General features: G+C 38.2%; 1 protein-coding gene across 1 annotated transcript in view; it reads right to left on the bottom strand.

Annotated features, from left to right (window-relative positions):
- The window catches only part of LOC126188712 (craniofacial development protein 2-like), a 61,748-nt gene extending 49,756 nt beyond the window's left edge, over nucleotides 1-11,992 (bottom strand). The window contains exon 1 of the mRNA XM_049930320.1: nucleotides 11,623-11,992. Coding sequence (XP_049786277.1) covers nucleotides 11,623-11,992 — 370 coding nt within the window. The remainder of the gene's footprint in view (nucleotides 1-11,622) is intronic.
- Nucleotides 11,993-16,242: the final 4,250 nt, after the last annotated feature.

Genomic DNA, 16,242 nt, shown 5'->3' with positions numbered 1-16,242 from the left:
ACAGTATTGCAGTTCATATTGTTCGTGTGCGCGCGTTTCTCAGTCGTTGCACAAAGAAAATATTCAACCAAGATTACATATGAAGACTACATTCTATGACAGGTAACTTAGTTTTAAATTTACAATATTTGTTATAACACAATACAACTTAGATTGTTGAATGTTCTTAGTTACATAGTATTGTTTTGAAATACTTCAAAGAAAAATGTCCGTATGTTTCAGGTGCGTTGACCTATACACATCGTGTCGTTATTACAGTTCATATTCATCTGCTGCACAATAATTTTTTACAGGTTAGTATCGTCGTGGTAAAGTTTTTTGATCACAGTAACATCGTTGTATAACAACGTGATTAATACATAAGCGTGTCCATTTCCCATTTCCATTATAGTCGTTGTGATGCAGTTCGTTGTGACTAAAGGCATTGCTCATTACAGATCATACGTGACCCGTCGAGTAATTGGTCCACGTGCAGTTCGTTTTTTTTTTTTTACATTCCGTGGAAGCTTGGTTGCAGAACCTCGGACGGCACATAGCTGGCGTCGATCCTTGGACAGTCCAGGTAAGAGTGTCCGTCACATTTCGAGAACATTTCATTCCCTGAAGTTCCAACCAAAATTCTTCCACCCGTCGTGTTGTTTTCTGGACAGGCACTTTGTGTCCATTTAATCCAGTTAACATCTTGAAGTTAGGTACTGTAGTAATGTCACTAGTCGATGCACGAATTATGCACTTCACATTTTCAGTTTTTTGCCGAATATAGCTCACCTAAATGTTCGTAGTTATTAATCAAAGAAATCGTTCATCGCGTTTACATAGGTACGATGCATAATGAATGGCATTAACCGTTTCCTTCACATAGGTTTCTGCGTAGTTGCAGAGTTAGTAATGTTCGTTAATGTCCGTGAACAGAGGTTCACTATGCAATGTCTTTTTGGCACTCGTTTTGTTCAAATTTTTACATAGTAACAGGTACATGATACATCAGTTAAAAAAATAAGTAATTATACATACACATGTCACATATTTTCTTAGCATAAACATAATATAGTTGCACATAAACATGTTTACATCATCATTACATAGCTATAGGTTATTACATTGTGTCACGTTTGATTACATGAATTGTCGATATTTACATCCTCTTTAGCGGTTTTGCTGGGATATTATCGATGTTTTTTGTGATGTCATCTGAAATTAAGATAGGTTAGACACAACATTCATTACATCAGTAGGCAAGACCAGGCGTTTTCACTACTCAATAAATATTCAAAATAGTAAGAGAGAGAAAATGTTCGATTCCTCGCGTTTTGTGCGTGTGTGTAGAGTGTCTGTGTGGCCTTGACTACTGATAGATGCTTTTCGTGTTGAGAGATGTGCGTCTAATCTATTTCTCAAAGTAAAAAATCGCTTCATAGATGACGTCTGTCGGTTCGTCAGGTGTCATACCAAGTCAGTGGTACCTACAATAACAAATGTTCCGTGAAAAATTAATATATCATTCACTGCTACGTAATCATAAATTTTATTTTGATATTCCGTCTTCCAGGTGGTGGCGCGCGCTGAAAGAAGAGTTCTTCCGCCTTCAACTGCGACTCTGGAACCGCTGAAATGAAAATTTCTACACTACTTATTATCTGTGTTGTAACAACAGAGTTTTTCGAGTTGCTTAGCAATATTTTGATGGGTATGACTTTGACATTATTCAGCATGAAATGCTCTAAGATCTCGGTGTGCGTATTTTTCTAAAATTCTTTGAAGTGTGTCAACGTGTTGCTTCCAAGACTGTGTAGCTATCAGTATATCATCTACATAGTGTGTGACTGTCTCAACTAAATCGTCGCCAAGCACGGTATCCAGGGCTGTAATGAATACCCCAGAGCTGACATTCAGTCCGAAAGGTAGAACACAAAACTGATAGGTTCGCCCCCCGAACATAAATGCAGTATATTTCCGTGAATCAGGAGTGATACCCACCTGCCAAAACGAATTAGCGAGATCTATTGTGGAAAAATATTTTGCATCTAGAAATTTCTGTAATTGCTCTTCTAAATTTTCGGGTTTTGTGTGAACTGGTAAAATTATTTCATTAATTGCTCGTGCGTCTAACACTAACCTAATGCTTCCATTTAATTTTTTGACAACAAGTAGAGGACTACAATAAGGTGAGGTGGATGGTTCAATGACCTTCCAGTCTAACATTTGTTTTAATTCTTGCCACACAGCAGGTCGTTGAGATAACGGTACGTTATATGTCTTGTGGTAGAAGATCTTGTGAGGCTTAACTTCAATCTTGTACACATACGTGTTGATAACACCTAATCGTTTGGTAAAAACTTGTAAATATTTGGATAACACTTCCTGTTGTTTTATACGTTCATGTACACTGAGAGCTGTAGCTTCACTTATCTTATGATCAAGCAATGTTTTCAAGTCCAATAGCTCTGTGTCAGATGAGTGTGTTTGCATATCTTGAATGTCATTGTCAAGTACTAACTGAACCTTGTACCCTGTACAGTGTTTGTCATGCTTTAGAGTTCTCCTGTCCAAATCAATAATAATTACATTGCCTTTATCATTTAAAATACATTTACCTTTGGAGAAGTCTATAATAGAGTCCTTCTCGCTGATAATATCTATTCCTAATATGCAATTAGTCACAAGGTTTTGTACAACCAGGAATGGCCATTGTACGGTTCCATTATCTATTTTAACGTTTACAAAAACTTGCTTCGTAACCCTACATGACTTATTACCTAGTGCAGTAGTTATTTTACAGTTTTGGGCAGGAAACTCAGGCACAGGTTCCAATTCACACATCTTTTTATAGAAATTAAAAGACAAAACGCTCACAGCTGCACCTGTATCTAGGATAATAGTAGTTGGAATCCCACCTACTACACCAGTAGTAGATGCTAAAACAATTTCATTTGTGTTTGAACGACATTGTGTACTGTCTTGTAAAAGTTCATCTGATATATTGTTATTGTAGTTGTATCTTATAAATAAAACAGGTAATTTTTGTTTAGAATTATTCGGCATATCATTATTCTGTTGTTCAAGTGTGGTGTCAAATAACTGATTAACATTGAAGTCGCCCCCCAAGAATTCTTCAACCACGACCTGGGGCATAGAAGTGACTGTTTCTAGTTTGTTGGATTAGCATTTGTACTAGGTACTGACACAGATTGAGGTTGTGCATCAGGTGTCATTTCTATTATATTCACATTCGGATATTGCCTATTATGATCTCCAAACTTTTGCGGTTGTTGTTGCTGTTGCGCATTATAACTTACCTGTCGGTCGTAAGGTATGCTCCAATTTTGTCCTGGTGGCTGCTGTGGTAAAGCAGAGTTTGAATGAAAGTACTGATCGTTACGAGTCCAACCTTGATGCTGTCTTGGCTCGTAGTTATTATTATTTCTATTTCTGTTTGTGTTTTTGTTGTTGCCTTTGTATCCGTTGTTACCGTTGTAGTTATTACCGCGGTGCCTTTTGTATGGATTGCCGCATGAAGTGTTATTACTGTTGTAACTATTGTTTGTATTGGAATACGCGTGTTGATTTTGATTTTCGTATTGAGACGGCATGTGAGTTTGCTGTTTTTGCTGTACCGCGTATCCAACTGTGGGCGCGCCAGAATTGAGTTGGCAAGCCTGCATGTTTTGCATACCACTAGTGTAAACATTGTGGCTGCTGTTTTGCCGCGCGAAGCGCTGATCTTCAAGTAACATGTCAACCGAATCTAAGGCTGTTAAAAAATAATCTGAATCGTCATCCGGGATATGTAGGAGTTTTTCTTTAATGTTGAAAGGCAATTTGGCCTTCAACGCACGGAGTATATCTCGCGTTGCGACTGGTTCGTCTAAAAAGTGTCCCATGTTCAAGTATTTTTCAAAATATCTGCGTAAGTTGCCATTTTTACTGTTAAAAGTTTCAGGTTCTAAAATTTGTCTTCTGAGTCTCTCCTGGACGGATTGCGACCAGAATTTGTTCAGAAAAGCACGCTCAAACTCACTGTACGTGGTACATACGTCAGCTTGACTGTATGCCCAGACAGCTGCATCGCCTTGGATGTATCCGACAATATATGAAATCTTTTTCCGGTCACTCCAAGTGCGTGGAAACGCGTTACTAAAAGATTTCAGAAAAATCACCGGATGAATGGTTCGTTTTTCTGGGATAAAAATCTGAAATTGCCTGTGTTTCATTAAGCTTTCTTCTTCCTTCGCATTGTGATATGGATTTATTCCACTGTAATTACTGGTATGTTCAGCTAGCGAGTAATTACGATAATGTTGCTGTGGTTTACCATGATAATAGCTTGTGTTTGTGTTTGCACATCGTGGTATGTGTTGTAGTCGTGGTGTGTTTTGTTCTTGTGTGTTTGTCGTGTGCGGTATGTGTGTGTCATACTCGAATGTACATTGGTTCCTGAACTGTGCGTTTTGACTGATATTTTCGTTACATTCAGACTGTGGTCGATCGGTGAATTGTCTCATGGGTGCAGTGACGGATTGTACTGCGTCACTGATCAGCTGTTTGTTATTAGTAATGTATTGCGCTACGGAGTCGTGCACAATTGTTGGTAAATTTTCACGTAAGCATCTATCAAAATGTTTGTCTTTGTTCACTACCCAATCATGAAATTCTTTATTAATATTTTGAAAATGAGCTGTGGCATCAGATTGTAAGATGTCAGTCAGGTGTTGTTCAACATTGTCAAATTTATTCTGTACGTCAGTAATTCGTTTTTCAAGGTTGTCATGTACTGAAGGATATGTTTGAATTTGTTCAGTAAGAACTTCACACGTGACATTAAGGTTTTTTACTTGTGTCTGTAAAAGTGCTACGTCAGTTGTAGTCTTTTCTTGTCTCGTATTAAGCTGGGAAAATTTAGTACTGAGTTCAGTCATCTGTTTGGTCGGTGTGTCGTCTATAAGTTCCACACGTTTACATAAAGTGTCATTACCTGTCTTGAGTGCTATGAGGTCAGATTTAATTGCGTCATTTTGTGTCTGTAAGGTTGCCATGTTTTCGGCGTTCTGTTTCCTTATGTATGCCATATTTTCTGCGTTTTGTTTCATTAGCATTTGTAACATGTCGGCAATGTTTACTGTTTGCAAGGTCTGTGCCCCCGTCGCGTCATTAGACGTGACGTCATGCATCAACATGGGCTCTGACTGAGACTTTGAAATTTTTGTAGTGGACGGCCTATTGCCAAAATTTCCGTCAACACTTGCGTCAATGTTTGATAAATCGTCACTACCGGTTGCTGTCGTAAAGTCATTTTCTAACATTTGTCTCTCGTCCGAGTCGGATTGCGTCTGAATAGTACGTCTTTGCTGTTCCATTTTTGCGTATTGATTTCTAGTTATTACCATACCACACGTGATATATGTTTCAAGAAAATATTTGACACTGATTTTAAAATAAAATGCAGTTGAGCATGAATCGCTCGTAGCAACAATGGCTGTCTGTTAATTTAAAAATATAAACTGAATTTGAGATTATTGGTAATGGCTGCTGTCCATGTTACTACGTATCGTACAGAAGTCGGCCATATTGTACACTCGTTTATTGGTATTGTTGCATACGTTATTGTTTAAGGAAAAGTACTGAGAATGAAATTTATCACTGAAAACACTGTTATGCACGAAAGAAACACTACAGAATCTACTGAAAAGCTAATACACTGAATTATACGTCTGGTCAAGTCTGCTAATGCAAAGATGCTGCGTCTTACCTTATTTTGCTGGAAGTTTCATTGCGTCTTCCCGCAAAATTTTAGAATTGGAAAATATCTTCAGATTTTTTGTTATCTCTCATACATTCACGTCCAGGTCCAGAAAGTTGATTTTTCACATGAAACAAAGAGAACAATGTAACAAATGACAAAATAACAAGTCCGACACGCAGTCGCCAATATAAAATAAATAAAATAAAAATATTATTTAAATATTAATTATTCTATCTGTATGATGGTGATTGTAATTGTAATTGATATTTGCTTATCTGGAACGTGGACGTTTAATTATTCGGTATCAGACGCTTGACAATGGCTTTTTCGTAAAGGTAATGTTACTCGTAGTTGACCGTGAAATAAAACTGAAATAATCGGACTTCGTAATTAAATCGTTTCCAAAGACTGCTGCGGTAGGTGCGGACTCATAATCTAAATCTCAATATTACAATAATTTGCCAGCCATGCCAAAACGTCGTACAGAGGTGATTGTCTACTAAACATAAAAAGTTACACAGTTAGTTAAATCAGATATATTCAATGAATAAGCCTACAGTTCATAATCCTACTTACTTTTATAAATATAAATTCTTTACAGAATCGAGTGCCTAGTCTGGTTGCAACTCGCAGTATTCTTCTATAACATGAAATATGGCGGTGTGCCAGACAATAGAATAAAATACGTGCTTCTCGCACCACTTCTACCAGAGCTCTCCCTTTCTTAATCAAACATAAGAGTAACGTAATTGTGCTTTTGTTTTATCAGCGACACAGCGCTGCAGTTGTGTGCCATAGGCTTTATTTATTTGTCACTGATTATTTATTTAATTAATATTTCGCGTTTCCGAGTAAACTCACGCTCGGCATGCAAATGTGCCTTTATAAACACCACGCTCTTACAAGGCACACCAACGTGGAATTAGTGCAAAAACCAAATATAGTGCTCCATGATCAGGAGGATATACAGGACAAATGGATATTACAGTAATTCAGGGTAGTCAGGTCAAAAGGTGAAGGACATCAAGTCACATACTAGTCTTCATTAGTAATTACATTAGTAGTCTGCGGCATTCATAGCCCAATTATTGAACATTTCTGTACCATGAATGTAGTATTGCAGAAAAATGTCCATAAAATTAAATTATTGGCATCATGGGTAATCGTATTACAATAAACAGTGGCAGTCCTTGGCCAGTTACAAAGCATATTTAGTATGACAGAATAATGTTCATCAGAAGTCATCATTGAAAAGGAGAGTCAATTATTGGCATAGCATTAACATAATTCATTGAGTTATACTAATTATTGGCACTCAGTGGCGAGCAAGTATTGAATAGTACAAAACATTACACTAATTATTGGCACTCAGTGGCCAGCAAGTATTGAATAGTACAAAACATTGTTCATCATTCAGTATTATTCAGAACTCTCTTAAATGAGTAACATTATTTGAAACTGGTGATATACACCTCCTTTTTTGTGTCATTAAGAAGTCATTATTAAAAATCAGTTAATTACAGTCATAGCATTAATAATCATGTGCATTATAAGTAGTCTCATTACAATAAACAGCGCAGTTATTAGCCAGTTACAAAGCATTATTTTATATATATATTTTTTTGTATCATTAAGAAGTCAATACTGAAGTAACATACTATTCAGAGCTGATCAGTATTACTCAGAATTCTCTTAAACTAGTAGCATTATTCGGGACTGGTAATACATTTTTTTTTGTGCTAGCATTGCGTTGGGATCGATAATTAATTGTTGAGGCATAACAATATTTGCTTTTGACCTAATGCTGCAAATGAGGATAGGTAACGTCATTCGTCATGAGTCAGCTGTAGCAGGGTTATGAAACAAGGCAGTATATGTGATCACATTTATAAATGATAGACACAAATGGGTAAAAGATACAAATGCAAGTACTAGAACGGTATAATAAGTAACAGGTTTAGTAAGTATCATGAAAAGCTTCTGCTGGAAAAAATAGAAAATGGATTATTGAGCTGAAAGAAGAAACGTATACTATGGTGAAAAGTAGTGAACTTCGAATTAACAGATAGTGAAATGTGTATAAAAATGTGCTCCATAGCTGCCCTTTCCAAAGCCTTCAGTCATCCTACTATGCAATATAACACCTGCTGTCAAAGCAAACTGCAACAATTACTTAAATAACTACATAGCCTAAATACATAAACTTCAACATCATCCTCATCTGTAATGAAAAAAAACTTCATTATCCATCACTTCATTATCCATAACTCCATCATTATCATCACCTGTAAAGAAAAACTTCATAATTCATAGTAGCATATTCTTCATCATTATTCATCATCACTCATTATCATCTGCAAAAAAATATCACTTCATCATTGATTATACAATTATTCCTTATCTCTATCATATTTCATCACTAAAACTAAGATGTGTAGTTCTGTCTGACAGCCTGCATCAATCGCCTCGTATTCTGAAAGAGAAAATCAGTTAAGACTGCTATTCTGCGATGTGTATTGTATATTCTTGTTAATGCTTGTTAATTCTGATCCATTTACTCTTCTTCATAAGGTTTTTGTATCCTCTTTCGTCTATTCCGTAGTTGAAATTCCCATTTCCGTTTAATTTATTTCATTTACGCATCATTTCTTTCTGAAATTGATGAACAAAGATTAATGTCTTGCATTTAAATCATATACTCACTAAATAATGACTGGTTAATGGTGACACAATTAAGCATACAGCATAACATGACAGAAAACGTAATATGTCAAAAGCATAGACAGTGTTCAAAGGCAAAAATGTACACAGAATATCACAATGCAGCAGCATAAAAAGTAAAGTAGTCACGATGTTGAGATATCTTAAAGCAAAAATGTCAAAGTCAACTGGTGTTTGCTATGTCTTAGCTATTTCATAATGCATACAAACAAAACAGGAAAACAATCGTACACACAAAAAAAATGGAAAATGTATACGGTCTGATGCGTAACGACAAGTAAAACGACCTGCTAACCTTATCTTGCCGAGCACTTGCCAAGAAAAAATACAATCATCAGTAAGTATTCACATAAATATAATTGCATAAGTGGTCATAAAATGTGTAAGTTCGTCTGGAAAAATATGCACGGTCTGATGTGTAACGACAAGAAGAGCGACCTGCTAACCTTACCTTGCCAGGCACTTGCCAAAAAAAAAATACGATAATCATCAGTAATTAGTCATGTGAATATAATTGCGTAAGTGTTCATAAAAATTAGCAAATGATATTATAGCATATTAAATCATAAAGTGTCTTCATTCAATAAAGGGTTTAATATTGGAGACATGGTGGTTGCCTTTATTTTTTCTCTTCCTCAAAGTTTCGACGTGTACAACATTGGGGTGAGGAATGCTGCGAATCCGATATGGACCTGCGTATAGAAGTTCAAATTTACTGCACTTACCTTTTATTCTGTTGGATAAATAGTGTGTACGTACTAATATCTTCTGTCCCACGTGAAAGTCTCGGCGTGTACAAACCTGTTTTTGCTGACTTCTCCGGCGCTCTGTGGCACGTTTGATGTTGTTCAGCGCAATGTTAATTATTTCATGGTGTCGTAGTCGACGAGATGTAGGAAATGTTACTAATTCTTTAATTTTGTTTGGTGGTTCAACGTTTTTCAGTATAACAGACGGAGATAGCATAGTGGATTCATTTGGAATGGAGTTAATTACATCTTGGAATGAGTGTATGTGTGTGTCCCAATCAATATGTCTTTTGTGGCAGTATATCCTACACAGTTTACCAATTTCTTTCATTAATCTTTCACAGGGGTTCGAAGAAGCGTGGTACTTGGATATATAGATCGGAGAAATATTTCTAGCTCGTAACATACGTGTCCATATAGCAGAACGAAATTGTGATCCATTGTCGGAAATTACTTTCATCACATGCCCTACATGAAATAGAAAATGTTTTACAAATGCTTTCGAAACAGTTTTGGCAGTAGCTTTACGTAACGGAGTGAAAGTAACAAATTTTGAAGTGAGTTCAACAGCGACAAAAACCTCTATTAGTTCTGGGAATCGGACCAAAAATGTCTACTGCGGCCATGTGTCTTAGTTTAACAGGTACAATGGGATATAATGGAGGAATATGTGAAGTTGTGTGTGACTTAGCTTTCTGGCAAATTTTACATGACGCTAAAACTCGTCGTATACGTTTCTCCATGTTGTTAAAATAACAGTTCTGTCTCAGTATAAAAAAACATTTTCTTGCTCCGTAATGTGCGTAGCTTAAATGAGTATACCAGATTAATTTGTTAACAAGTTCGTCAGGAATGCATAATAACCAATTGTTGCTGTCTGGATGAGAGCGGCGAAAAAGAATGTCATTGCGTACAGTGTAATGGTTTCTAATCGTAACGTTATTCTAACTTGCCAAAGGTGTTTAATTTCTTTCCACACGTTGTCTTTATTTTGCTCTTGTGCTATGTCCTGTAATGACGACGAAATAAAATTTTCAAATGCAACTTGTTGAATGTACATGACGCTGAAATTTGCTTTGCAGAAGTTGGTTGCGACGTCTTACTGATTGTTGCTGAGAGAACGAGATAGTGCATCTGCTATAACATTTTGTGTGCTGGAATGTGAACTATCGTAAAATTAAATTCCTGTAAATATAGCTTCCATCTGCTTAATCTGTCGTGTGTGAATTTAGCTGAAAGTAAAAATTGTATCGCTCTGTGGTCTGTGTAGACGGTGGTATGTCTTCCAAAAAGAAAGTGCCTAAATCTCGTAAAAGCCCATACAACACATACTGCTGTCCTCTCGCGCGCTATTACTCTCTCGCAACTGAACTGACTACATGCTCTCTGGTCAGAGATTCTGCGGCTCGCCATCGCTGCCTATGAAACGTAAGCGTTTCACAGTCCATACCTAAATATGGAGAGGGGGGAGGGGGAAGGCAAATTAATGAATTGAATCTCAGTTGGAATTAAAATCTAACCTGACTATAACAGAAAAATTACAGCGATCGGGCTGATTTAGGTACTGTCAAAACAAACTATAGACACTGTATTCACATATTCCAAAAGCGAAAATAACACCAAATTCGCTAATATTATTATCTGATGTTACGTAACAACATCACGCAAGGACGTAATAATTTTATTGCAAAATGTCTCCATCTGCAGGAACAGTAAAGAATGCAAACAAATGTAAACCAAAAATACCAGCCATGTCTAGCGACAGATATACAACGATATCATCATCACGATTTGAAAAATGAAATTAACAAAAGTGGCATAAAATGAAATGACAAATAATTCGTCTGTGATTCTCAACGGATAGTATGTATCACCGAAAGTGGTCACACAGAGGAAGTATTCAGTGGTGCTGACTGAAAAATAAAAAAAAAAAATTCAGTCTGCAAAGCAACAACCAATGACGCATTATTCAGAAAATATCCATTTAGTGCTCGTTTCTGGTTCTGTGCTCGTGCTATGCCATTACTGTATTGCTCCCGGGATGTTCGACTTGGAGAAGAGACGGAGGATCCAGTTTATCTCAATAACATTTGTGCTTAATGTAATCCATGAACAGGTGGTACTTCTTCTCTGCAGGTCAATAGTTTCTACTCTTATTCCTTCATTTACAGTGACAAACAGTGCCCGCAACTTCCGTAGGCAGCTGAGGAATCAGGCAGTGTTTACTTCCTGGAAGCTGAATAGTTTAGAACGGATACATACAAAATATTCGTCTACTGCATAGTTACCAGGTACAGTACCGATCTACAGCTCTTACTGTAATACTGAGACAAAAGAAACGCTTAAAGAAATAAGCAAGAGGTGTATTTATTTATTTGCTCAACCATGAACTCACTATCTTAGGTAACCTACGTTTTGGTATTACGTATTTTAGATTTATGGCAAGCTTCACACGCATAACAATGAATTCTTCACTAGCTGTTGTGACTGCAGTGCGAAGCTGCGTTTCTTCCTCTTCTACAATATCGAGTACATGCCGAAATTCTTCTTCATCAGGCCATAATTCGTCGTAGACAAAATCCTTATCTACCGTGTCCTCTATCTCAAGCAGTCGTCCAATTTCTTCCGTGTTGGGTAAGAAGTCCTCGAAAATCGAGTCACCCGATGTGAAATCGTCTGGTCCTCCGAAGTCGTCATCCGGCAAGTACTCCATAACTATATCCAGTTCTTCAAGTAAATCATCCTCTATTCCGTCAGCGTCGAATTCCAAATCGAAGTCCATTTCCGTTAGCCAGCTGAAAAAAAAAGGAAAACATTATGTTGCAATATATTCTGTTAAAAATTTTCTGAAAACGTTCACATTTTCATTTGGTTCATACTTGTATGAAATTTTATGAAAATAAAAGTACTAAAACGGCATAAGAAACGACACCAGTGGCAGAGTCGGTCTTTTTAAGGCTGCGTTATTCTATATTATGGGAAAAATAGCGGATTTCATTTTCTGCATTTTTGGAAAAGAGGGGTTTATAGTTGACACGAAAATATATTTCAAGCAAGTATCTTCACAGATTATGATTTGTGGCGTTAGAGTAGATTTCCTACATCCGTCTCCGGATTTATAGAGTGGCTCACGTTCAGTTTAAAGACGTAGTGTTAAAATTTTCGTTATTGGTATCCTGAAGTCTCAAAAATCTATCTGCATGTTTAAACACAGGACGCAAATGGCTAACTGAAAATAATTACAAGGAAAAGTTTCCCTAAAACAGTATAATTAGGTTGTGTGGATACTGGTGTGTTAAGATGCAACTCCTGATTCCGGTGATGGATATATAGCATCCACATAAATTGGGAGTGGAAGCAGAGTTTTTGTGCATGTTTTTGTGGAAATAAGTGTATGAAGTTCCCCCAAAGTATATATATAAAAAAACGCGCAGTAAGCACAAAACAGCAGGAGGGGCAAAAATCAGCAGCAGGCAAAAGCGATATGCACGTATACAGATGGCGGTGGTATCGCGTACACATGCACTGGCGGGGAACTCGGGTGATACATGTGAAAGAGTTTCCGACGTGATTGTGACCTCGCGACGGCAATTAACAGACTTTGGAGGAGGAATGATAGTTGGAACCTGAACCATGCGACATATTCAATATTGCGAGATCCACCGTGTCAAGAATGTGTCGGAAACACAAAATTTCAGGCATTAAATTTTACCACCGACAACGCAATGGCAGACGGCATTCACTTAACGACCGAGAGAAGCGGGATTTGTGTTGAGTTGTCAGTGCTACCAAACAGGCCATATTCCGTGAAATAACTTGGGACGTACGACGAACGTATCGGTTAGAACAGTGCTAACATCACGACATCGCCTGCAGGGCGTCTTCTGGGCTCGTGACCATATCGGTCGTACCCTAGGCGACTGGCTTTCACAAGAAATGGATGGTATTATTGCCATCCTTTATTCCACTCTCTCGTCAGTTGTCTCCCGATTTCAGTTGGTAAGAGCTGATGGCAGGGTTTGAGTGCGGCGCAGGCCTCACAAAGCCATAAACCAAGGTTGTCAAGAAGGCACTGTGCAAGCTGTTGGCGGTTCCATAATGGTGTGGTCTGTGTTTACATGGAATCTACTGGATCCTGGGAGTTAGACCATTTGAAACCATTCATTGACTTCATGCTCCCAAACAAGGATGGAATTTTTATGGGTGACATTGCGCCATTTCACCGGGCCACCACTGTTCACTTTCAGTTTATAGAACATCGTGGACGTTTAGAGCGAATGATTTGGCCAACCAGTTCACCCGACATGAATCCCATCGGACGTTTATGGGACTAATCGAGAGGTCAGTTTGTGCTCAAAATCTTGCACTGGCAGTACCCTCGGAATTATGGACAGCTACAGAGTCAGCACGGCTCAATATTTATGCAGGAGGCTTCCAGTGATTTGTTGGGTGCGTGCTACTACCACCTGATGCACAACGCCAGAAAAAAAGAGGGTCCTACTTGATATTAGGACGTATCCCATGACGTTTGTCACCTCAGTGTAGGTATGACGTATTTTATAGCTCACGCTGACTTTTATGCGAACGCGAATATTGTCTATTTTCCTTTACATGATTCTTTCTGCAACTAAATCCTGTATTTTTGGTTGTGTAAGGTAATTTCCTCAGCAGGTACTCATCAGAAGCAAATGTTTTGAAATTAACTTGTTGTTGCTCACAGCTACTCGTAACATCCAAAGAATCATTTTTTAACAATTTATATGAGACAGGAAAAATTAACTTGAAAGTTACAAGTTTCTTTTAAAATACGAATTTCTAACATCATAAAATGAAAATAACTTTATAACAAATTTATGTCATCATCATGTTCTTCTCTAGGTAATTTCTTAACTTAGTCAGGCATTCCACGCCTGCCAACATTTTTTCAGAAATGATACATACTGTAACTCATCTGTAACAGTATAACCAGTAACATTAAAAGGTGTAAATTAACAACAGTGCAATATTTTGGACTGAATTACTGGCGTTAATGAGAGTCTTGCGTGTATGACGTTTGAGAGTAATAACAGAGAAAATGACAAGAAAAAAAGACAAGAAAAAATTGATGTAGTTGTTGCGGTTTTTAGTCCAGAGACTGGTTTGATGCAGCTCTCCATCTTCTTCATCCCCCAGTACCTACTGCAACCTACATCCTTCTGAATCTGCTTAGTGTATCCATCTCTTGGTCTCCCTCTACGATTTTTACCCTCCACGCTGCCCTCCAATACAAATTGGTCATCCCTTGATGCCTCAGAGTACACACTACCAACCGATTCCTTCTTCTAGTCAAGTTGTGCCAGAAATTTCTCTTCTCTCCAATTCTATTCAGTACCTCCTCATTAGTTACGTGATCTACCCATCTAATCTTCAGCATTCTTCTGTAGCACCACATTTCGAAAGCTTCTACTCTCTTCTTGACTAAACTATTTACGGTCCACGTTTCACTTCCATACATGGCTACACTCCATACAAATACTTTCAGAAAACGACTTCCTGACACCTAAATCTATACTCGATATTAACAAATTTCTCTTCTTCAGAAACTCTTTCCTTGCCATTGCCAGTCTACATTTTATATCCTCTCTACTTTGACCATCACCAGTTATTTTTCTCCCCAAATAGCAAAACTCATGCCGTGCGGCTAGGGCTTCCCGTCGGGTAGAACGTTCGCCTGGTGCAAGTCTTTCGAATTGACGCCACTTCGGCGACTTGCGTGTCTATGGGGATGAAATGATGATGATTATGACAACACAACACCCAGTCCCTGAGCGGAGAAAGTCTCCGACCCAGCCGGGAATCGAGGTATGGCATTGCGTCACGCTGACCAATCAGCTACCAGGGGCGGACCATAGTACCGTAATGCACCGTTACAGGACTCAAAACAATGTGATGCAGTCCGTTCATGGAGTGGAGTATCATTCAGTAGGTGTTGCAGTCATGCCAGGTCATTCAGTGCTGCTAAAGGAGCCATCTCGAAGAGCTAGACACAGCTGCAACATTTCCACTGCTAACGAAATCAGATTAGCCCTTAATACTCTGCATAGTCAATAGGATGCGCCATTATGTTGTGGATCCTCTAGTGGTATGAAATGGTACTGTATCGTAGGGTTTCGTTGTATACCAAGACTGCAAGCATATAACTATAAGGAACAAGTAAATAATTGCGTAGCTTTATTTTTGCGAGAGATTAGTTGGTTGGTTGATTCGGGGGAGGGAACCAAACAGCGACGTCGTCGGTCCCATCAGATTAGGGAAGGATGGGAAAGGAAGTCGACTGCGCCCCTTTACGGGAACCATCCCGGCATTTACCTGAAACGATTTAGGGAGATCTCGGAGAATCTAAATCAGGGTGGCCGGACGCAGGTTTGAACCGTCGTCCTTCAGAATGCGAGTCCATTGTGCTAACCACTGCACCGCTTCGAAAGAGACTAAAGCTTTATGACTACCTCTAACATGAAGAAAATGACTCTCACCTAGATTTTTCCGGAAACGCTTAAGAAATTGTAATTCTGTTTTCCCACAGACAAACTGTGAAGAAGTCTTCGCAAATCAACGAATAGTCTCTTGTTATAGCCACAACGCCGTTACACTTAAAATTTCGCTAGCTAACCCAGTGAAGACTGAAAACGATTTAACGTATGGGCACCCAACACTACATGGAAGATTAGCTGACAAGCCTAGCATTGCACGGATATTTATTTCGCCTCTTTTCTGTTAGAAGAGGAAAATGAAACTGTTTTCGGTGATGTTGGGCCACAGTCATGCAATATTTTTTTAAACGAGTAAACCTCCATTTGAATGTGCATTACTATCTGCATCTAGCCATGCAAAACAATTTTCAAACATTCCCTGAAAACTGTCTTCAGAAGGTATTTCGGTGGTCCACACGCAATGGAAATATCGTCTTAAGCCTTGGAATTACAAATAAACCGGACGGTATCGACAACGTCGGTATAGAAATAAGAATTAGCGATCATGGTGTCACTATAGTAA

Source organism: Schistocerca cancellata, chromosome 5 (genome assembly GCF_023864275.1).
Source record: "Schistocerca cancellata isolate TAMUIC-IGC-003103 chromosome 5, iqSchCanc2.1, whole genome shotgun sequence".
In the NCBI taxonomy this organism is placed as follows: Eukaryota; Metazoa; Arthropoda; class Insecta; order Orthoptera; family Acrididae; genus Schistocerca; species Schistocerca cancellata.
Note: the sequence above shows the minus strand (reverse complement) of the source record. Positions and strands in the feature narration are given on the sequence as shown.